The sequence below is a fragment of the Accipiter gentilis genome, chromosome 5 (genome assembly GCF_929443795.1).
Source record: "Accipiter gentilis chromosome 5, bAccGen1.1, whole genome shotgun sequence".
In the NCBI taxonomy this organism is placed as follows: domain Eukaryota; kingdom Metazoa; phylum Chordata; class Aves; order Accipitriformes; family Accipitridae; genus Astur; species Astur gentilis.
In genome coordinates, this window is record NC_064884.1 from 3,175,880 (window position 1) to 3,199,787 (window position 23,908).

At 42.7% G+C, this 23,908-nt stretch overlaps 1 protein-coding gene across 5 annotated transcripts in view; it reads left to right on the forward strand.

Moving 5' to 3' along the window:
• Positions 1–23,908, forward strand: part of ARHGAP32 (Rho GTPase activating protein 32) — a 252,566-nt gene that overhangs the window by 138,433 nt on the left and 90,225 nt on the right. For all 5 annotated transcript variants that reach the window (XM_049799524.1, XM_049799525.1, XM_049799522.1 and 2 more), the window contains one exon: positions 12,167–12,253. In XM_049799524.1, coding sequence (XP_049655481.1) covers positions 12,167–12,253 — 87 coding nt within the window. The remainder of the gene's footprint in view (positions 1–12,166; positions 12,254–23,908) is intronic.

The following is a 23,908-nucleotide window of genomic DNA, read 5'->3' on the forward strand; positions in this document are numbered from 1 at the left end:
TCAAATATATGTTCAAACTCTTTTACATCAAAACTAAATCAACCCCCTTTGCTTGGGGCCTGGAATATTGTACCTGGAGGTATCAGCAGTGTAGTATTAATGGGAACCTATACCCTTAGTCGTTTAACACATCCTTGCAATTGCTTTTATTAAGGAACTGTTTCATTTATGCGATATTGTTTTACGGAAATGAATTTGAAAGATGTAACTTGTGTACTTCAAGATTATTTTCGTCTGCTTTTGCCTGCACTACGCTTACTGCTTTCTTTCCTTCCCTTGTGAGCCCTGATGTCTGTACAGCAAGCAACACGGGGCCTCTAGGCAACGCACTGATCGTTGCTTTCCTCCGGCAAGGCTGGCCAGGTATGCTTGGATGGAGTGTCAGTGCTTCAGCACGCTCTGTGAAAATACTGAGGCTGTGGAGCAAGACATCACACATCCTCCCGTGCCTGTCAAAGTGGACTGCTCTGTTTTCTCTGAACAACAAAACAATCATTTAATCAACAACATGCCATAATAGAGGCTCTGTATTTACTGAAACCAGATGCATTCATGTCTCTGAGGCTGGGCTAACCCTCCAAGCTTTCTTTGAAATAGCTGTGGTTTTGATTTCCGTCATAGGTGTGCTAGCAAAACTGTCTTTTTCCTTTGTGTTTTATCCCGTGGGACGTCTCTTGGTGGTCAGAAGTAATAGGTGGAGGCAGTAACAGGTTCTCTTCATTTATCTTCTAGTTCTTAATCCCCGAAGCACATGTCTATGCAGCGGAGTACACGGACGTTTAGTCCTGTGCTTCAGGGCTGCTGTAGCCCCGGAGCCTGGTTAGCATGGTGTTGGGCATGGCCTAAGAAGCTCTCTTGAGGATGAGTTTGCAGAAGGAACACGATTGCTTGCACCCATGCGTACTCTGAGATACGCTCTGGCAGTGATTCCCCAACTGTGGTCGCAGTTACTGAACGCGGGGACTTTCCATGTTGTCACCGTGTGTAATTTATTACCTGCTGTATGTCTGGCAAATGTACAGCCGCCCCTGCCCGTGGTGAACACTTGTTTGAGAGCCACTGTGTAGTGTTGTGTTTCATTGTTGCCTTCTGAAACCCCAGAGACTGGAATTGGTTTCCCCCACGAGAAAGAAGAAATTGAGGTCATCACGGAAGCAAAAAACCATGCAGGAAAGAAATCTGTGAAGCAAATCTGGTAGTAGTTCTGTGTTTCTCCCATGTCTTCCCAAACTTCATTACAAGTGAGATAGATTCTGCTTGTCATGAAGGAGCCAGAAAATCCAGGTTTTACCCAACTAAGGTGAAATGCAGTTTTCAGCCTAGCGGCTTTAATGTAAAGAGTTCTCTCACTAACGATGTTTTGGGTCTAATTTATCTTATGGCCATTATTTCTGTAGCCTGGATTGCACGGAGTGAGGAAGTTTCTTAGCGGTCAGTTCATGCAGAGCTCTAAAGACAAAAGGCAAACCTACTAAATTCCAACCAGAAAACCCACAGGTGGCAAATTCAGCTTTTGGAGCGTTCCAGGATGTTACGTCCTCTTTGCCAATTATCGAGTGCCCAAGGCCCTGCTCTGCAGGCAGCCGCGTGGAGGGGGTGTTCGTTAGTTTGTTTTTAATAACATCAGATATTTTAACTTCATGAAAACATTCTGTTTTCAGACCCTAAGAAGTTGTTTTTGCCTAATGGAGTCCCTAATGGCTGCATCTAAGAAGTTTTTATGAATATTTCATTGCTTATGAAGATTGACCTTCTTACACGTTTAGAGGAAATAAAAGGGTGAGACCACATGAGAAAACATTAGCAACTTATTACATGAAAATCTGGGAAAAGTATCTCTGCTACAACTCTCTGAGATTTTATGTCTCAACAAGCTTAGGCATCAAATATACTTGGCTTAAGAATTAAAACAAACAAGCTCCAGCAGCGTATACATAAGCTGCCTGTGTTGGCAGCTCAACCTGGAATCAGGGATTCGAAGTGAGATCTTTCCAAGTTGCGCGTTTCTGACTGCAGTAAGAGTCAAATTCTGTCAAGGTTACTCCTGATTTCATCTTCAGAGAGACAGGAACTAGATCCCACTGTGCATCGTGTCCGAGAGCAGCATTGCAATAGCAGGCTAGCGTGGATAGCGTGGCATGGGGAGGATCCACCTCTCCAAAACTGTATGTGAGATTGGAAAGGGTAGAAGTCATGAGGAATTGCCTTCCATCTCCTCTTGCAGTGTGCAACAGAAATGTGGCACCGGGCAAGTGGTTTGCCTGGTTTCACGTTTATTTTGTGTTGCTGGCTTAGTTGATTAATCTTTCTCAACATGCCTTATCTTCTACCATTTGTCTAATTTACCGCCTTTAATGCTCAGAGTGGAACTGTCCTGTGCCAGTCAGTATGGTAGACTTAAAAACGTCGGGTCAGAAGCTGCTGTATTTGCAGTGGAGTCTTTCCTGGCATGTAGTTACATGAGCATCCCATCCCAGTACTGGGTATTGTTGCACCTATGCAGATTCTTCCTGACAAGGGAATGCTTCTGGACCTGCTTATACACAAGCACCTAGTGAGCAACACGGTGTAACCCCGGGTGGTATTCATCACCAAGAAAACAAAATCATCGTTCTCAACTAGAGCAATGTAATGGAAATCGACACCCATCAGACCTGTGCCGATAACTTTAGTCAGTGCTAAAAGCTGTTGTTGAATTTCCGTCTGAAGCTGGCTACTGCTTGCCTGTAGGTGCCGGGTATTTTTCTGTCCACCGTCTGTCGGGGGTATTCCTCTGCTTTCCCTGAGCAAGGGCAGTTGCCCGATCTAAAGGCATGCCACTAGCAAAAACCTGTGAGCGGCAGTGGGAACAGCTTTAGTAACCTTTGTCCGGCATTACATTCTGGAATCCACCTCTAAATCGGACGCCAACTCCAGGAGTAACTAAATCTCTTGAGATGCCCTTCTTTTCTGCTATCTTAAAGGCCAGCCCCTGCGAGAGAGTTCAGGTGGATGTGTAGTTAAAAAGTTGCAGCAACTAGTCGTCGCACCGCAGGAGCTCTGTTTTTCACATGTTCCAGTCGGCATGTGTGCCCAGCGTACCCTCCTCTGTCTTTAAAGTTATCCTCCGCAATAGTTTTGATTTGCGAAGGAACTCGAGGAGTGTCACAGCTGTTCTAGCCTGTCTCAGAAGTACCGAGATGCGCAGCATGCGTGCATGACCTCATTGGAAGCTTATATTAAAAACAAAATAACAAAGTGACCCAAAGGAGACCTGATCTTGTGCATATAAGGCACACTATTATTGCATCCAGTATGATTAAAGCACCTCAAGGATCCTGCTGTGGAGTTAGTATCTGCCCTTTTTTCTTTAGCTGTGCATATTTATAAACGATGGTAGGATTTATTAGTCTTGAAGGTGAATCTCAGTTGAAGGGATGCTGACTGCTGAATAATCACGCTTCCATAGGAAAAAATTGGCTCATGATTTGCAAGCTTAAGATAGTTCTGAAGGTAGCTACAGGCAAAATACACATCCCACAACCTTTAAAATTTACTTAGTGCTTGTACTTGCATAAAATTTGGCCTTCTGAGTACACCTGCGATTTGATGTGAACTTACATCGGCTAGGAAGAGAATTTAAGCCAGCATTTAATGTCACCTCTATCGCTAGTATCCTCCGTACGTGTTCCCGTGATGTTTTCTGTTGTACTCTGCTCGGTCCATGGGGGAAAACCAGGATACCTTCATGGGAACATTTTGCCTTTTGCAGAGGTGTGTTTGAGTTTAATTTCAGCATACAAATACGAAGATGAACTACGCGGTGAACCTCAATGCCAATATTAGCAAACTTAACGTGGCCAGCATTAAGCTACGCGATGCTTCTACCCAGTTGTATCGTATGCACTTTACGAAACGGACATGAAAATTCAGCAGCCCTGGGAGAGCTTTCCTCGCATGTCTTTCACCCTGGTGCTGATTACAGTTGAGTGCGGCAGGCCTGCAGTGTTCCACTGATTGTCTGGAGATAACGTATAATATACCGTGTTCCGTGCAGTTCAGACGTGCAGCAAGTGATTTTGGCACGCTGTGGTTAGCTTGGAGTAGTAATCTGCGTGGAGTTACAGAAGATGCGTTTTTTTTTTGGTTTTTTTTTTTTTGTCTTGTTGAGCTGTGTTTGATTTTTTTTTTTTTTTTTTTTTTTTTTTTTTGCTGCTTTTGGGTACCGCTTTTGAGCTTTCAAAGGGCCGCTTTCAAACAGCAGTGAAGAAATGGAGTTTCAGATACAAAAATATTCTTTAAACATGTCTTTCTTGTCTTTACTGTCATCATTACTGCAGGATATTTATGCTTGGGTAAAGAAGCCACTCTGTTGAGGGCTGTTCTTTTCCCGCTCTGAAGCCACAGTTCAGTATGAAAAGGAGAAAGCAGAAGATGGGGAACTGTGTGGGAGTATAATTAGTATATTTAGCAAGATAAATCTGGAGAGAGGAAAAATAGGCCAGATAAATACATTTGTGCTGTCAGGGTAATTAGTTAGAAAACGTTTCCCTGTTTGAAAAGATTTGCCAACCTAAGATTTCAAAATAATAAAATAATATCTTCAAATATATCAAAAAACAGGTCTTGAAGGTGCCCCTTTACAAGACAAACTGATGTAAGTAATGGACTCAGCTAAATGAAGATGAAGTGGTGTTTAAGTCACCAGGGTAATTTAGGAGATAGTTAAAGTATTGTCTATTAGGGACTGGAGCTGAGAGAGGTAATAGAAGCTTTTTCTTATAATGAGTCTGCATCTCTGAGTTTGATCAGTGTTAAGGCTTTTAATTTCTTCAGAATTTGTCCCAAGTATATTTGGGCCCTACAGATTTCTTTAAAATGAAGCATAGCAATATTTCACAGGGAAATTAGCCTCATGTTTCTCGCTTTTGGCCATCAGACATACTTTTCACCCAATACGTACATTCCAGAGCGATGCATAAAGGTGACATTTGTCCTGTGGTTTTTCCCTCGTCTGATTTGCTAAATTGCACAAACATCGTAAATTAACGAGAGGACAGACATCAAGGAGACATTAGAAGTGTGGTGGTTTAGAAAGAAAAAAAAAAAAGTCTGTTCCTAATACTGTCAGAAAAAATTATCAGATGTAATAGTGGTTTGGAAACTTAATGAGCTTTTGCTATGGCTGAGTTTGAGCAGCAGATATTTCAGTTGCATGTGTCTGGCTGCTTTTGCCAGGGAGTTAACCTTAAATTCCATCTCGGAAAAACGTAAAAAGATTACCAGGTTTCCTTGGAACAATGACACATCCTCTGCCAGGAAAAGCATCAGCCTTTCCACTGACTTAAAACTCCTGGCAAAAGACACTTCTTCAGCATTCTTGCCATCTCCTCTCTCCTCGAGATTTCTACAGATGTGCGCTATGTTTGAGATGAAACCTGTTGGAGTTTATGCTCGCCCGGGAGGCTGATTCATCGCCATCTGCCCCATCCCACCCTTCCGTGCTGGGGAGCTCGAATCTCCCGTGACCTCTTCGTCCTGCCTGGACCGCTGTGCCAGACGCTGCCAGGCGGTTGCGTGGGGTCACGGGTGGCCCGGTTGTGGCATAAAGTGAAAGGGGCGGCTCTGCTAACGAGGCTTACCTTGCTCATCCTTTATAGCAAACTTCTCGTGATTTTAATATTACGAAGCACTGCAGTTTCTCTTCATCTGTAGAGAGAGCAGCTGTATTCATTTTATGTACTTAATTACTTTGATTGGCCACGAAATGCGTTTTTCACGTGACGAGAGCGTGCGTTTGCCTTATATGCGCAGGTAGGTGCAGTTTCTTAGTCGCTTCACAGCAGGTTTTATGGCGATAACACGTGTATCGCGCTTTGTGCCTGCAGATCAAACCAAATCAGAGGCACGACCATATGTTCAGGTAGATGCACCTGCTCTTCGGGGTCAAGGACAGGCATGTTTCCGTCAGCATCTTGGTATGAGAAGCCCAAAATGTACAGCTCAGGGTTGGTGATGCATACATGTGATTGTGCTTACATTTTGCTGGAAAAGCTAGTGATAGCTCCCTGTGGCTTAATATTGTCTCGATTATGTACTAATAGTGTCACTAAAACTCTTTGCAGGAGCCAGTCACCAGAGTGCAAATACAGTAATGCGTAAGCCATAGACTTTTTGGCTTCCTACTGGCTCCCAACCAGTGCGTCATTTTCAGGGGAATTTAGATAAGAACTTGGGAGATGCTGTGTGGAATATTGAAATCGAGCCCCAGGAGGTCGTAAGAGTTATTCTGCGGGCTTTTGCTGCTCTCTAGAGTGGTCTTCCTTGGGAGTTTTCCAGGTCAGCGTCAGCTCCGCACCTCCGCACCGTGAGGTGGTTCCTCGGTGGACTAGTTTAATTAAAGCACAGGTAATGCCAGCAGGTTTGGCGTTTGGGAGGAATGATTCTGCTCCTTCTATTTGGAAACAGCTAGGGAGAAGATTTGAAGGGAGAAGGAATCAAGCATGTTTTCCTAGCCTACAGTTTTCATTCTCTAATTAGTTATCATCTAATTATTTCATGCCTTCCACGTTAAATTCTAACCTTAACTCTAATTCCATCGTGGAGGGGGATTTGGTTGGGTTTTGGGGGTTTTTTCTTCCTATTATTTTCTGTTTGGTTATTTTCTTTTTTTTTTTTTTTTTTCAATTTTCGAATTTTTTTTGGCTGCAGGTAAGATTTTAAGCTTTAGCTAACAACACTGCGCAAAATGAATTATGTCACTGGAAGCAAGGCAAGTTCATGGTGTTAGTTATCAAACACATAGGATAGCTTTGCCAAAGCTCTTGTAACCTTTTCTTTAAGTATGTGCTGTTCTGCATGCTGGCTCTCCACCAACACTCTGCGTTACTCACTCGCTGAGATACGTGTGTGCGAGCGAGATCAATGTGTTCGTGGCTTTATGAAGCAGAAGTTGAAATAAATGAGGTTCATAGACGAATCAAGTCTATGCTTCCCAAGCTTTTCACAAATTATCCTTTCATCAGGAGAGCTGGATGATGGAGTTAACATCACTTGGCAAACAAGGGAAACAAGGAAATTAAAGCCAAAGCTATCTAAATGAGCTTGCTTTGACATCTGGGGGTCAGAGGCACAGCTAGGAGGAGCGGACACAGCCCCATTGACCTTGCAAAGCCAAGCCAGCTCTTACCTGGTAAGGATTTGGCACTTTAATTTAGTAGCCAACAATCCTAGTCTTGGCAACAGATTTATGGAGTGCTTTTCCTTGAAATGATTTTTCAAAGTTTTTGTAGTTTGTAAGAGAAGCACGCAAGAATGTGACTCTGTGGTTTAAAGCAAAAAAAGGATTGCATGAATCTCAAAAGTTGTATTTTAATTGTTTTTCTGCCTGTGGTCACACTGACAAGTGAAACATGCCCATAAAACAGGGCCACTTTTAGAAGCTGCCTCTGCTCTAATTAAAGCCCTCTCTCCGCAGTCACTAGCCCTTGCCTTTTGGAGCTCTCTGCGGAGAACGTGGCAGGTCCCACGCGCCTTCCAGACAGATTCACGGTAGCCTTGAAATTGTGACGCTCCAGACAAACAAATGAGCCTTTAAAATGCCTGCTGCTTTGCTCCAAGCACAGATCAGCCAGAGTTTGATGTGAGGATTATTCTTGGAGGGAGAGCAGAAGGGAACTTCCAAAGCCACTTTGGAGAGGAGAGATGGGAGAGTTTGTTTTGTTCTTGTTAACCCCTGTTCTGGAAGGTAAACGCACACGCGCAGCGTTGTACCCTGTAAAACTACGGAGCTTTTGGATAAGACTTCTGAATGTGCCCTATCATAACTTCCCCTCCTGTTTACTTTGTTGCTGTTTATCTCCACAAGAGGAGTAACCAATAAATTATCCTCTGTAGGAGACTCCCGTAATCACTGTCTTTATCTGCTAGCTTACTAGAGATGAGCTGCTTTTTCTCAGACAGTGGGGAAGACCACACGAAGTAGAAGCGTTTTTAAGCTAGTCCTTGCTTGATCAATGAAGTCTTGGCTAGCAAGCACTGCTCTTTCTGGCAAAATTGTGTATGAGCAAAGTATGTGACTTCATTTTGTCTTTCGAGATACCAAGGTGAAACTGTTACTGTTGATACGGCGAGATCCCGATTGCTTCTTCGGCTGGCCTCCTGCTCCTGGAAGTCTTTGCTGCTATTTGGTTTATTATTATATTATATTTATTAATGGTACCTTGACATAACATTTAAAACACTCGGCGTTATTCATACGCCTGTTAAAGCCCGATGCGTTCATAGGACCATCTTTAAGACTTTCTTCGTGTATCATAAAGTGCTACCACGGAAGAGTTTAGGATACCTTAAACCTGATTTATGACGTCAGCCATATCTATTTGTGCTAGCTAAGCGTACATATTCCAATAATAAATGAGCCTAACAGAACCTAATGTATCATAGCTGTTTATCAGGTTCACGAAGTTTGACAGCCATTTTGAATGTGAAAAATGAACATTTCAGATTATACATCGAGCCATATGTATAAAGTATGCTGTTTAACGCTTTGATCAGTTACCATAAAAGCTATTTACAGATTATTTCAGCTATCTCAGATGATACACATTGAAACTGTTACAGGGGTATCCTCAAGAGCCTGCTGTCTTTGGTCTGTTCTTTAAGAAGATGAAAATCAATTTCCCAATTTGGAGTCAACCAAATTCTGCCTGTGGGTCACGTTCAGAGTCCGCTAAAGTCAAGAGAGGCCTTTGCTTTGTGCTCCCTGGATTTCAAATCCGGCCCAGGTGCACCTGTACTTCCTCGGAGGTATTGTTTGTAAGGGATGTTGCAGGAGGAAAGGCTTTTAAACATCATGACATCCACGATTTTTGGAAGAGCGTTAGTGAATGTCTATCAACAGAGCCAAACAAAAATTACGCCGCGTGGGGAACAGGGAACATAAGCGAATATTCATGTTCCAGGGTATTTTGCTGCCAGGACAGTTTGCATACAGGATAAAACCAATAGATTTTCCTGTGTAAACAGTTCTACTCTCTGTCTCTCAGTAGGCACGAGGCTGGCTGCGGGAAGAGGAACGGTCGTTCGGTCAGCTTTTACAACTTTACTCTGAAATAACAGTTGCATATGTGTAGGGCGAAACAATGGGTTTAAAAAGTCACTTCTCGCTACAGTGAGTTTGCCTAAATGGGGACATTCAGAAACGTCGAAGTGGAAACTAACTACATGGGTGTAAAGTCGATGACTGTAAGTCAGTAGGTTAATCCTCAGGTAGGTGTGCTCCTTCACATGAAAAGTTTGCTCTACCTTACTCGTCCTACACACATGGACCTCACACCTCCAGGTGATTCACTTGCTATTTCCTGAGAGTTCTTGTATAGACTTGTCTTGACTTAAGTCCAAACTGGTGTAAATGACACTACATCTAAGAGGAAAGGTGGTGCAATTCAACCTTCGTCTTAACTTGACCTGTACCTTTTTCTGCCCCGCGTCGTGTTGCGCAGAATCACGTTTAGGGAATATGTTTAGGGAGCTGCTGCATTTGGATGTTGGTGATTGCATTGACTGGCTGCTGGCTTTCCAGCTGAACGGAGCCTGCTGCGACGTGCTTTAGCACTGATACGCTTAAGGAAGGCAAGGCTTGAAATTTTGTTGTGGGCTGATAGAATAGGTGTACGTACCCGAAATAAGCGTAGGGAAGATTAAAGGATGGAAACTGTTCTTCATGAGTAGGAAACCCGCGTTTAATTGAACTGGAGCTCCTTGTTACCCGACAGACGTGGAAGATGCCTCCAGCCATGTATTAGCGTGCTTTGTTATTTTGTTTTTCTTTGACTGTTAATTAGTTTTGAAACTTAGTAGCACTTTAAATGTGAAATTTGACAGCAAAGAAGGATGATAAAGGGGGGGGGGGGGGGGGGGGGGGGGATGTGCAATACAGAAATAAATAATGGTTGTATTTAATCACATTAATGGCAGCTGTTACACACATAGGAAAGTCACTCTTAAACATCTTTAAAATTGCCTTTCTGGAATGCAGGGATTTTTCGTGGAATTAAGCGCACCGTGTGAAAGATCCTCCGCAGCAGTTAGAAAGATTTATCTCTGGGACTGTATTACACGCCAGCCTTATGAGGATGTGAGCGTGCGTAAAAATCTTTAAAGTTCTGGCTGGAAAGCTTTACAGAAGAAAGCTCACTTTGAAGGGAGAATTTATAGGTGGAACGAGAGGCTGTCTGGAAGCTGAAAAAGAGAGTGTGCTGAGAAGGTGGTACAGGAGAAGCTGCAACAGTGGCCGAGGGAGACATTTCATGGCTTTTCTAGAGAGGTGATTTATGATGGAGTAAAGATAGTATCCAAATGGAGGTGACGCTGAGTGGATTTCATCTTCAAGAACTTGCACAGTGTGTTCTACACTGTTAGGCAACAGTGAAAACCGAAAGCGCAAACTTGCTTTCTGATACAAATCCTTTGATGGAAAACTTGTGTTTGCTCACCAAAAAGGGCTGCCACAAAGCAGGAGGAAGTTTTATTTGCATAACCAGCATGATGGAGCAGTGAGCGTTTGCACACATGCTCTCTCTTCCTCTAAATAGATTTAATGGTGTAAAAATATAATAAATTATGGAAATCCAAAGACTTTCTTTGGTCCAAAAATCTTTTTCATTATTTGCAATCCTTTATTACAACCATCAGAAAAGGAATTAGTATTCAGAAAGTTAGGTCTGGTGGAGGAAGAGTGCTGAATTTGTGTGCTCTGCAACCTCTTTACAAAGAGGAGAGAGATACTGGCAAAATGCAAAGTTAAACTCACTCTGGGTCTAGGTAGTCATTTATATGTAAGTGAATTTTGCCTTACATCTCCCTCTTTCTCAGGAGGTACGTGCCTCTAATCACCTGGTTCTGATTTTTTCCTGCTTACATTCCTGAAAGTACAGACATTTGTGATTTTTCTCCTCACTCTTATGTTTATTTCTGCATTCATTTGTTGTTGGGGTTTTTCGGTCTTAGCTACTTATGATTTTTTTACAGAATTACATTTTTACGTACACGTGTTCCAAGAGAGAAGAAGGTGTTGTTCCAAAAGACCTTTGTGTAAAAAGTCCCGGACTCTTCTTCAGTGCTTTCTATTTTTAAGCTGACATCATTTCTGCTTAACAAAGAAAGCGAAATAACTCTTCCGCCGAGTACAGCAGTGCTTTCACTATACGATTTCATGTCCATCATTTAAGGAGTAAAGATAGCGATGGCTGTGTGTGTGCAGAGAGGTTGAGATACCTCATCCCGTTCCGTGCACCTTTAAGGGAATCTTTCATGGTTTTCTCTTTCTGCGTCCTCTGCGCTGGATAAGGATCTCTCTGTCTTTTATAAAACAGCTTTTTGGAAGACGTATCCTTTTTTTTTATTTGCCTTGCAAACAGTCTTCTTAATTTGCTTATGATCACTTAGTAATTTCTGTTTTCGGAGAAGAACATTAAATGTAAGCCATTTTAAGTATAGGATATCAAGACTAGTGGGAGTAGCAGGACTAGTAGTAGGCCCAGTCAAGGCGTTTGGTACGTGTACAGGAATGACACGGTTAAATCTCTCCTCACTGCTCTGAAAAAACCCACATCCTGGTCTTGTATTTAATGACTCTGTATGTGATGAATGGTGCCATAAAGCTCTCTGTTGTGGTAAATTGCTTGACAACACTGAAATTAGGCGATATGTTTTATTCTCTAATGTCTGCCTGAACATATAAAATAAAAAATGAATAAAATGTGGGGGGGGGGGGGAGGGGGGAAATCACTGTTATCTGATACATGAATATTTATAGAGATCTTTTCAGTGAACAATTAATTTTGCAGACTCCTGAGATAGAGGTTTAATCCCTGGCTTGTACAGTTTGCCTTCCTATGATTGTTTTATTTTTGAACCGTATTTTTATTTTTAAACTGTCAGGTGAGATGCCAAAATCCAATGGCATTTGAGGGTCTGTGTAAGCCATGAATGCTGAATATTCTCTATCTGACAACTCCAGACAGACAAGCACTTCCCCGATTCCCTGATCCTCAGCATGTCTTGGAGCAAGTTGATGTGAATGTTGTGCTTCATGCATTATTACATGCCTGGCTTATCCCTGCTCACTGACCTGGTCTTTCTCTCTCCCTCTTTTCTCCACCCCCGCCCCTCTCCCTTGGTGTAGCTTTCGCTCCCGGAGGAACAGAATGAAGTAACAAGAAACGGCTGTGAATCCAAGGAACTGGTCTACCTGGTACAGATCTCTTGTCAGGTAAACGCCACGTTGTCTCCCCCCACCTCCTTTTGCAGACGGTATTGCATTATGTTTGGCAACGCAGCCTCGTAATATTTTGATACGACACTTTTCTGCGGCGTACGTGGGGGTTTTTCCACTTCTTCACTAGCTCAGTCCTCAAAAGGATGCTGTCTGTGGTACTGCGACCAGCTAATTTTAAGAAAAGGAGGATCGAGGCCAGAAAAAGGAGCCCGTTAAGCAAATAATCCTCGCTACGGTTTGCGCAGAGCCGCACGCTGATTAGCCTAGAGACACAAGCGTGCATGCTTAGACGCTGCATACGTATGCCTGTCAGTTGTGGGGGGAGCGTATAGTGACACACAGGCGCACCGTATATATAAACAGAGCAAGTATGTGAGGGAGAACGCCGGCCAGTGTTTTTGTTGATCAAGGCGTGCTGCTGGCAGCCAGGAGATGGGGATTCTTGATCTGTTCCCAGTTATGTCTCCAGACATCTGGTATGAAATTCTTTCACTGCCTCTGCTACTGTGGTATCAAAATGCTTTGGGCAGATAAATCTGCCACTTTGTACCACAGATTCCCTGTCTGCTAATATGGGGATAGTGACTTTGTTAAAATATTACATAAGAGGTTATCGTATTTCAATATGGTGAAAGAAATTGGTGTTTGTGGGGACCTATCGCACTGACAAATTCAATTGAGAGTTAATGCCTGCATTTGGTCTTTTTTCTGGTGTTAGCATAGCAGTTCTTTTTGTGATTCATCTTGGCACTTCTTGAGCGTCCATCTTATCAATTTATGCTGAACACAGTTTATTAATGGGAATCACTGTGGTGTCTGTCTCTCTTTTTAAAGTTCTTTATGTGATTCTGCTGAGGTTTCTCAGGTACTAAAAGAAAAGCGTATGGAATAGGCACACCTGTGTTGCCTGCATTTGCATTGTGTGGGGTGGGGAAGTATTTGCTATCGCACTGTACCAGCGTAGTGGCATTAGCACACACAGAGACCCAAATTTGCAGTGAATTTGCTCTTCTGCACTAACTCTGTGTGCACACTGGTGCAGGGTGTTCTGAGAGCTGAGGAGCAAAGCATCCTGCTCTGTTTTGAAGGTGGAGCTCGGCACGAGCTGAGCTACAGCAGTGTTGTCAGTCTGATAGAAACACACAGAATAATTCCTCTCTGTTGTTAGCCCTAAACGGTGCAACTACACACGTGCACGTGCGTGCGTATACAGGTACGTATAAATAGTGCTCTTGGGATAGGGAAGAGAGGCTGAAAGTGCCTGTGTTTGGGCATTTTGCTAGTAGTGTTCTAACGCAGCTGTAGCAAGTTTCATACACAATAATCGCTTTTCAGAAAAGCATTCCAAGCTAACAGGCAGCACTGTAAAATGTAATGGGGGACACATGTCTGTGTCCCAGCCAAGAGCAGTACAGTGATCAAGAGTGACATTTTTCAGGAGACTTAGGGCAATTGGAATTTCTGTACATTTTGAGTCCTCAGGTTTGGGACTGCATTCGCAGTGCGTAACGCAGAGATGAACCTTATGTTCTTTTCTGACTATTTCAGGTGGGCCTATAGAAGTGCCAATATTTTATAGAACAGTTTTTCTCTAACCTGGAAGCGTATCGCTTTTGATCTTTCCATCCGCTTTACTGACATCTCTAAAGGTTAACAGGATAACTTCAGGTATAATTATGTCCTTAAACCCTGCAGAATATGTTCGTGCAGGAGCAAGCCTCAGGAGTAGCAAATACCCGGCGCGTAGCATGCGAAGCACTGATGGTGCACTGATCGGAGCGAGCCCAGCTGTCCAGCGGTTTGTCTGACACTTCGGTGAGACTCTCAGGTGCTTTGCAGGGATGTTTCTGAGAGTATAGTGCAGAGACTGGATTTGTGCGGGGACAAGGTGGTGAATTCTGCGTCTTGGCTAAGGAAGATGCGAGTTTGCAGTGAGACTTGACTGAGTTGCTGTCCAGTAGATCCAGAGGCTGTGAACCGTGCCCGACTGCTGTGAAGTTCTGTTACCTTCTTTTTCAGCGTTACTGAACTAAAATGAAAACACTGGGAGTTGGCCTCATCGCTTTAAAGGATAGGCATAGAACCAATCACCTTTTCCTCTTTTTCTTTCTTTTTTTTTTTTTTTATTAAGTAATCCTTCTGGCTAGCTAGACTTTCTCCCTACCCCAAGTCTGTGATTCGCCTCTCGCGTGTTAGCCTATGTCCCTGTCTCTCAGATACTTACAAAGCTGAGAAACTTGTGGCATCTGGATTCAATGAATGGAAAGGCATGGAAGGAGCTGCACAGCTGAGCATCATTTCTACCATGGAGATACTTCACCCCTGACATCTCATGGCCTCTCCTAATGTCCAGGGAAAGATTCCATTCTGTCACGCGTTGGATACCAGCGGTGTCTGGATGGATTTGGCTCCACGTTAGAATTGAATGGGAGGTGTGAAATAGCTCATGGAATGATAGTGCAGTGGGGAGAGATTTTGGCAGGACGCATCTGTATCTGGCCAAAAATATTGAAGGAGGGAGAAAGAAAGACTATAAAACAAATTTCACTTTGCTCGCCTTTTGGATATGCTGCTAGCATCGGTGTTTAGCCTACCGTAGCAGCCTGCAAAAATATCCTTGATTTCTCAGATGGACACAGAGAAAATGAATTCTTTTAATTAAGACTAAACCCATGTATATTTAAAAGCTTTAAGGTATTTGTGATTTGTTGCAAAAACAGATAGCTTGGGGAGGAGCAAGGGCCTGTGGCCACCCTGGCAATTTTAGATTACAGACCTTAGAGAAATAAGCTAAAAAGCCTAGCTTTGGGGTTGGATGCATTATACTGCTGTGCTTTGCCCAGTTTGGACTGTGCAGATACAATCTGTGTGTTGTGTGGTCCATAAAAAGACATTTATTTTGTCTTTTCACTCTGTAGCAGACAACAAACCAAAGCTTTTGAACATTAGACTTTTAAAACATCCAGCTCAGTCTTAGCTGTGTTTGGCAGACTACAGTTCGGCATTTACACTAAGGAAATTCTATCCCGCTCTTTCCCATCTGTAAGTATAATTTTAGTGGTGTAAAGAGAATTATTCTTTGATGTGTATTTTGCAAAACCTTCCCAGATAAGGTTTGAAAAAAAGGGTTTTTTTGGAGTTATATTTGTGACACATTTCTGCTGCAAGTCAGCTTGTGAAATACAAGCTTTGTTTGAGGTTCAGGGGGGTTTTTTACGTCTCTATTCAGCTTTTCTTCTACTGGGAGACCTCAAGAAATTAATCCAGTTTATTAGCTCTTAAGAAGAAGTGGGAATATGGAGAGAGCTGTTCCAAGTGTTTCTGAAAAGTGGAAAGATAGGATTCTTTTGATTTCTGTGAACAAATTTAAACATGAAAACTAGCAAACGACAAAGGTAGGGGTTTAAATTTTATTGGAAAGAGCTTGTGATAGGGGGGCTTGGTTTTGTTTTGGTTTTTAGAGCAATGTAGGTGGATTTTCCTTTTTTCCAAGTAAGATTGCACTGCTTCACTTCCATTCATTTCTAGAAGATTGCTTTCAGGACCTGTGCAGTTACTGCTGTTGAACGATTGCTATGATCGAAATAAATGTAAACAAAATCCCTTTCTATGATAAAAGAAGGGGTGGATGGATGGACGGAAAGAAGACTTGAAAACAGTCTACAAATGCTTGAAATCTGAGGAAGGATTTGGGGGAAAAGGCGTAATGTTTTGAGTTTGCACTTTCCCAGAGTGCAGACACCATGCCACATGCATTTTTGCTAGGGAGGAAAAAGCCTCTAAAGAACGCTAGAGACTGGTTTTTGTGTAGGAAATAGAGAAGCGTAAAATCCTAGGAGGGGTGGTGCGAGGACTGTACCTGTGAACCTTCTGAAGTCTGTAGGCAGTAATTGCAAGCCTTAAGAATAACCGCGGTCCTTAAAAGACCACAGGGAATGTCTGAGACCTTTATGAGTTTATGCTGTACCTGTAGGCTGTGGAGGTCCATTGACAGTGTTTGCAAGCCTTGCTAAGTTCCACGGGGATAAGCAAAGAATTTACAAGGTCTGCAAGGGGTTTTTAAAAGGGGTTACTATGTGTGTTGAGGAGAAATCAACAAGAGTAAGAGCCTGCAAAAAGGTTGAAATAGGCTAATCCATCCAGCATGTTTTGTCAAGTTGTAAAGCAGGCTGAAAATCTGCCTTTTTAATGGTTTTGGATTTGTTTGTGTGACGTTACAGCAGCAACTGCCTGCATACGTATTTAAACATTGTAACGTAAGAATGGACGATGTAAGGTTTTGTTCTGAAAAAGGAAAGAATAATAAAAAGCGTGCAGTACTCATTACAATGTGAGATTTGCACTATTTCAACACTACAAACGTCTTTTTTTTTTTTTTTGGTGAAATTTTGAATGGCAAGGAGAGAGCAAGAGACTGGTTGTGAAAATGTTCTAGTTCTAAGGGAGACCTTAAACTCCAGCCATCTCTTGTGAGTTTTATTGTTCATTTTCATTATCAAAGGTAGATGGTTGAAACAGACGTGACAGGGAGTAGAAACCAGAAATGACAGACCATGCAAGCATGAGTGATTTTTAAAAAAAATCTCAGGACTAGATCTCATGATAGTCCTTTAAACGCAGACTGAGTGTTGGGATCTCAGAAGAAAGTCACACTACCTTCTCCGTTTCCTGCTTTTCATGGGATAACGCCAACGTCCTTCCTGCGAAGGAAGCCTCTTTCTGCTGCAACTCTAGGTAGATTTCTAAGGCTATTCTCAAAGCAGGAAGCTCTCGTGGTCCAGCCACGGGGTTTCTCCATTTTTCTGCTTGCATTTGCAGACCCCACACTGGCAGTAAGTTGAGCCACGCGGCTTTGTTGTACAGAATGCACAGTACTTTGCCCTGTTCCTGTTTTTTGTTCAAAGCAGCCATTGCTGTCTGTGCTGTGTTCATTTTGATTGATAGAATAAGGTCTCTGATGTACTCCACGAAGGCATTTACGCAAATATATGCCACTTGTATCTCCCAGCTCTCCCTTGCAGGAGACTTAAGCTCAGTATCTTCTGTTTGAAGAACAGCTTTTGCAAAACTCTGAAGGCAAGCCCATCCAGCGTTCCATGGCTGGAAGCGTGGTTGCAATAATAAGTGCTTCAAGGGCAGCGGTGAGAATGCCAGGAAAAAATGGGATCCAAGTAGGAAGAACAGACAGGACTCCCCATCCTGGGTGGTTTGCGGGGAGAGAGGAGTGGAATATATTTTCACAAAAGCAAATGTCTTACTCGGACTACTAACGTCTAAAGTATGGTTTCATGGTTCTGTCTGCCTGTCATAGTCCGTACTAAAAACCACAAATTGCTTGCAGTAGGATTTTTGAGTCAAACATCTGAAAAACTTTTATATGATTGGTTTTTGTCTTAAAGATTTGTTCTTTAATATATTAGTAGTTTCGTCTTGTGTGATTGAAGCTCAAACACCTAGAGAACAGTTACGGAGTAAGCGCTACTAACATTCCGCTGGTGAAAAGCTCCAGTTCTTTAAACAGATGACTCTAAGGGACAAGTTCTCACACACACATACATACTTGTGTGTGTTTTATATACATACTTAAAAAAAAAAAAAAAAAGAAAAAAAAATGAGAGGAAAAGCTGGTTTCATCTTTGATAATGAGATATACCTATGTGGACCATCCAAGCTGGATCCTACCCAATGCAAAATTTGTTTTTAGAATATGTGTTAACCTGCTTCTCCTTTCTTAATATAGAATTTTCTGCCTTTGTTGTTTAAAGAAGATTTTGCTAAACAAAAAGCAGTTCCTGTGTCCTTTTATTGAATAGTGAATTCAGGTAAAGTTTCCCATTATGCCTACTGCAGCGTGGCTGCAGTCTCCTGCCCCAACCCATGCATTCTCACCCCCCTCTTCCACCTGAGGTCTAGGGTCCGTGTAGCTGCTGGATGAGTCCTAGCAAGGATGAAAACCTACCTTGGATGAAATCCACCCCACGGGCGGTGGAATACCTTGGTGCTGGTGCAGCTAAACTGAAGCAGGTGTAAAATGAACATGCGCTGAACTGCAAGGGTACGCTCTCATTTCATCGCACGCTACCTGCTTTGTACAAACTGCACGTAGGGACCCTCGGTATGTCCTAAAGCTTTGTCTGCTCCGAAGGGCTCAGGAAAGTGACTCTGCTTTAGAATGCATTAAAATGCTGGTCGCCATCATGGCCTTTCCCCCCGCCCCCAACTTGGTTTCTGTACTTCTTTCCTGACACTGGGTACCACTTGCCTGGAGATGACCGCAACAAAGTGCCTAGAGAAATGTAACTTCCACCGACAAGTTTGCCCGTGAGAGTTAGGTACCTCACATGCTTGTTTGAAAATCCCTCTTGTGATTCTGGGCTTTTATTTGTAAGTCCCCGGAAACCTTTTTAAAACCTGGCCATAGGCCTTTATGGGTTGAATATTTTTAGCCTATCCTTCCAGATGCTCACAGATGTTGAAACCTCTGTCCTAAGCACTTCTCGGTTGAGGAGGGCTGTTTCACGTTAGTCAAAAGAAAGCAACTAAAATCCTTGTTTCCACAATGCTAATCCATCACTTGGTGTTCTGTGCTCGAATGGTTGATCTTAGGTCATATACTACATGCCTTCTGCTCTCAGCAGTGATAAATAAAAATGAAGTGACAATAGTAATGTGGATTAATAAAGAATGTATGAAGCTGGCAAGCAGCCTGAAAAGTGCTGTTGGGCTGCGTTCAAAGCTCAGGCGATGCCAAAGTGCTGCCAAGGTGTAGTGTCTTTGAAAAAGCTGGGTCTGTTCCAGGCTTTTTGGAAGTAAACTAGCATCTGTAGGGGAGAGAGAGAAGGTATTGAATTGCATTCAAAGTCTTTAAGCAGTGCATAATTAACGTCTATTACTCTGTAGCTGTTACGATAATACTAAAGGATAAATTCATTAATTAATTGGGATAATATTCATTACAGACAAGGGTATGACTGGTTTTTGGAGTTTTGCTGCAGAACACTGATTTGGGTAGGGCAACACTCCCATCAAACAGGATTAACGCTGTGGCGTGCTGTGTCCTTTTCCTGTTTTAAAAGCGTATTGCACCATACCCTCTTGTTCATCGTGGGATTTGTACGTAGCTCTGCGATCGTTAATTCACACGAGCGGTTTAGACAGTCGAAGTAGCACTTTTGAGGTAAAAAGGACTTTTGTCCCGTTGTCTTTGCTGCCTTTTGTTCCGAAGCGTGCAGTCGGCGGGATGTCTGCGCTGGGATCGAGGAGATGCACCAGCAGGACGACTTCCAAGGGCCGTGCCGTTTGCTTGCTTTGGCCGTTTGCAGTATACGGGCGTCTTCGGTGCTGCACAGGAGGGTGTGAAGAGTCCAGGAGCAGCGTTGCGCTGACCTGCAGCGGCATCCGTGTGTCATTGGGGCTCTGGGGTGTCGTTGCCCTGCTGATGGGACTCGTCCTTTGTTCCCAGCCACGGAGCGGCTTCAGTACTCTTGTGTGTAAATCCATCCCCTGGTAACAAGAGATGAAAACCAGCTGTAGTTCTTAAAACTTTGGTATTTAATTTCTCCATTCATGGCTCGCTTGGGTTTTTTTCTCTGTTTAAATACGTATCACGAAGGGAAACGGGGTCAGCATAGTTCTTTTTTGTTCCTGACTCTGGATGCTTCAGATGCAATAACAGGGTTCTAGCTGTGCATGGATTTTGAATTGAATGATTATTTTTTTTTATTGAGTGACACTGCAGAGATAAATACTGTTATGGAACTCTCGTGTGCTGAAGCACATTCCTTCAGCAGGTGCAAACTGAGGTGCATTTCAAGCTGTCCCTTCAGTATACCAAAGACGGAGGCTTACTGTGCTCTGTATTAATGGCTTCAACTATAAAATCTAGCACAGAAATGGCCTAGTGAATTTATTTGAGGGTGGTTTTTACTGGGAAAGAGGGTATCCAAAAATGATCGCCACAAGATAGCAGCCTTACCGGTTCATCGGATTTGCATTGGGCTGAGCTGCTGTGCAGTTATTTGGGAAGGGGACCAGTGAGTGATCTCTGGCAACTGGTGCTTTCATGTGCTCTTCAGATGGTTTTCTGTGATGGAAAACTACCAGCTGAAGTGAATGGTCGGTGTAGCCATGGTCTAGGAAGGGATAATGAGCAAGAGGGAAAATTATTTCTCAGAATAAAACGCAGTATCACATGAATGTGCTGCCGTGAAAGTTTTGTGTTTTTTTTTTTTAAAGCAACAGAAGTTTTTACAATTATATGGTAGTTTGTTAATGTGTCCTTTGGGCATTTTGCCTTCGGAAAGCAAGCTCTGAATTAGAGACATCAATCTTCTTGTATCCAAATTGTATTCTACTTAGCTCTGAAGCAAAAGTGAAAATCACTGTTGAAATCCAAGAGGACAGGATAACGATTATGGTTTCTTTCTGTAAGTGATGCATTTTGGCAGGGCTTCTGATTGTCATGTGGTGCTTTGTAGACAAGGCTGGGCCCGGCCGCAAATTGAAGAGGACAGTTGGCTTTATTCTGAAGAGACGTTGAATCCTACCCCGTAACCAAGCAAGTGCAAATGCATTGCAGAGGAGCCGTTTGTCTACAATTTTACTTGTTTTACAACTTCTCCAAGAGCTGGGCTTGGTTCAAATCCAAAATAAGAGGGGGATTGTGGTGGATGTTCCTGTTTTTCTTAGCTGCCTTGATGTTTATTCCTTATAGAGAAGTTTAACATGCACGCCTTTTTAATAGCAATATTACAGTGCCTGTTTACTTGGGAAAGTTGACAGCCCTTTGGGACAGATAATCCAAAGCAGTTTCATCCAGTACCATCCTCTGCAGGCTGTAAAGTTACTTTGATCAACAAGTAATGTCAGATGTTAGGTGGCTAAGCAAGCATGAGGAGAAAGACAAGGTTCTCGGTCACAAGGTCTCAAACCTGAACGACTTGCACGCAGATAAAGTTCGTAGGCCTTGGAAGAGCATCTACACTTCCAAACAACAGATTCATTGGACATAAAATGCCCAATGCAGGTTAGTAAAGAATATTTTTAAAAAAGGTACTCTCAAGGTACAGAAACCACATCAAAATAAATAGCATGGGTGTAAAGATGCTTTGGCGATAAATCAAAGTTGCATCATTTTCATTGTTTGCAGCAAATATTTACGGTCACTGAGCAAAGCGGCCAAATACGCAATCTGGAAAGTTTTCAAAAGTTATGTCCCACGTGAGTGCACCTAGTTTGGTTAAACTCTGATATTGTAAAGAAAAATGGTAATTGAGTTGTTTTGGTAATAAAAAATGCTGAAGTGTTTAAATGCCAGTGTCTTCCTCGATAACTAGAGGTTCTTTGCCCAACTGGATTTATAACTGACTGTATGTTAAATTAAAAATCAGTTTTGTTTTAGAGCAATCGGTGGCAGAATTCTCAGGGGGAACGTGGATTGAGCTTGCTCCTTAAATCGTTATATTCATTAGGGCCTTCCTAGAATTACAGAGCGGATTTGTGCCTCGAGTTTCCTAAAAACCATCAAGCAGGTGTTTCTTGTCACTATGTGTTGTGTAACCCGTGATAAACTGACCTAGTTCAACGAACGCTGAGGTCCCAACTCGTTGAGCAAAATTTACACTTGGAAGTGTGAAACAACTGAGAATCAGTTCATCGTAGACCTGCTGTGAATTCCGGAGTTCTCCACTCCCTTGGCAGGGGCTGGTAGCCTCCAAACTTGAAAAGCTGCAAACGTGCAGACAGGCTGTGGGACGTAGACATTAAGCGTAATTGCAAACCGATATTGTTAGAGACTGTAGAGCAAGTTTGCAGTCAAGGGCTCAGGCTCTGTCAGATAAGGAGGAACCGACTTTCTAGTTTTCTATTGATGCTTTTTTTAACTGATCTGTGATTTTAAAATACTGTATTTACTTCAAGCTTTGTGGTTTACCTTTTTAAAAGACCCCATTAAGGATATTAGATATTAAAGATGGCCTGTCTTAAATGTTTCATCTCCTGGGTCTTGGCACCGCTTTTCAATGTTTCTTTTTAAAACCGATGCATGCAGCTGCCAAAAAAGCATCTATTTCCCCATTGTGGCTCCAGCTCCAGCTCTGTTAACAAAACTTCTCCAAAGCTGCTTCTGCTTCTTGTGCTTTCTAAGTAACATTTCACCCTTCTAACCTCTTCCCTTGAGTTTTGGTCAGCTACATCTTTAACATACCTGCATGTACACCTTTTTCCTTGAAATGTTCATGTGTTTTACCTCTGTAACCCTACCCAAAGGAGCAGGAGTGGGCAGAGAGGTTCCCTCTGGCATCCTCTGACAGATCTGGGGGGGGATGCGAGGGGAACGGACTGCAGGAGCGGCCAAGCTCACACGTGTCTCCAGGAAAGAGCGTCTCCAGCTGCTGCTCTTGGAGGCAGAGTACGGGGGTAGGTGAGCCACCAGCCTGGCCCAGCAGGACATTTCTTACGATCTTTAGTGGTGTTTTCCAAATACTATTAACATTTTTTGCTTCATTCTGGGGTGTCGAGAGAAAGGGGTCTGTAATGGAAGCAGCGTCAGATACAGCATGTGTTTAATTATTTCCACGCTTCTAGGTTTCGGTTATTTTGTAAATGATGTGATAGATGTGTGTCCTGTTGGGTAGTAACCATAACTGGGGTTTTGAGGGTTTTTTTCGAACACAGTTTCTTAGGTTTGGACCTACAAAATCTTTTCTTCCTGGCAATTAGTTTTAACAAACTAAAGCTCATGTGCTTTGGTCACTTAACAACAAACCCTAACGTTTAAGAAGTCAGCTGTTTGCTTCAGTGATGTGCCCAAGAAATGAGACTTAAGAAAATTGAGATCTATATCTGTCTAAGCTACTGTTGCTGCAGCTAACCACAGGCAAGTCATTTTGAAAGTTTGTTTTGTTTTGTTTTACTAACCTCAGGCAAGTAATTTTCAAAGGGGTTTTTTGTTTGGTTTGTTTTAAAGGATAGTGGTGCTTGCTTACTTTGATGAAACATCATTTCTTCTCTGTGGTTAAGTGCTGAGTAGGTTATAGCACATTTGGGGCACAGGGTAAAGAGGGTGTTGTATTTAAATACGTACAATGTCCACATAATCATTTGTAAATACGTATGCGTTCTCTCTCCTTGCCCTGCTACCTGTAAGACGGTAGAATTTTAGTTCCCGTTATTTAGCAGTTGTTAGTGGCTTTGAAGTATTTCTTTGGCGGCTGTAAGCTCATGTTGGGTTATTACTTTAATTTTCTGAAGTGTAGAAAAGCAGTCCCCCATGCTGTGGCCGCCCTCCCTTTCACCCCTGTGTCTCTCTGTGGCCTGCTGCTCTTATGGTATAATTTTACTAAAGAGTTGATTGATATTGAATTGTTTAAATTATAAGATGTCAGGGGAGCAGGGGTTTTCATTCACATGTTGAGACTTGTAAATCCTGTTTCAAGTTCATTAGGTGTCTGTCAGCCTGCCATTCAGAAGTAGGCTTTCTCGTGGGAGGAAAAACCTTGTTGTTGGAAAAAATCGTCGTTACGATTTCAAATGCTGTACACGTGGTGTGTTTGCGTTAGATCTTCTTAGCATGCCCTTATTTCTCCGTATCTGTACAAAACCAATTGCCACCAAAGCCTGGGACAAATATTTGCCGGCTGTCTGAATGCC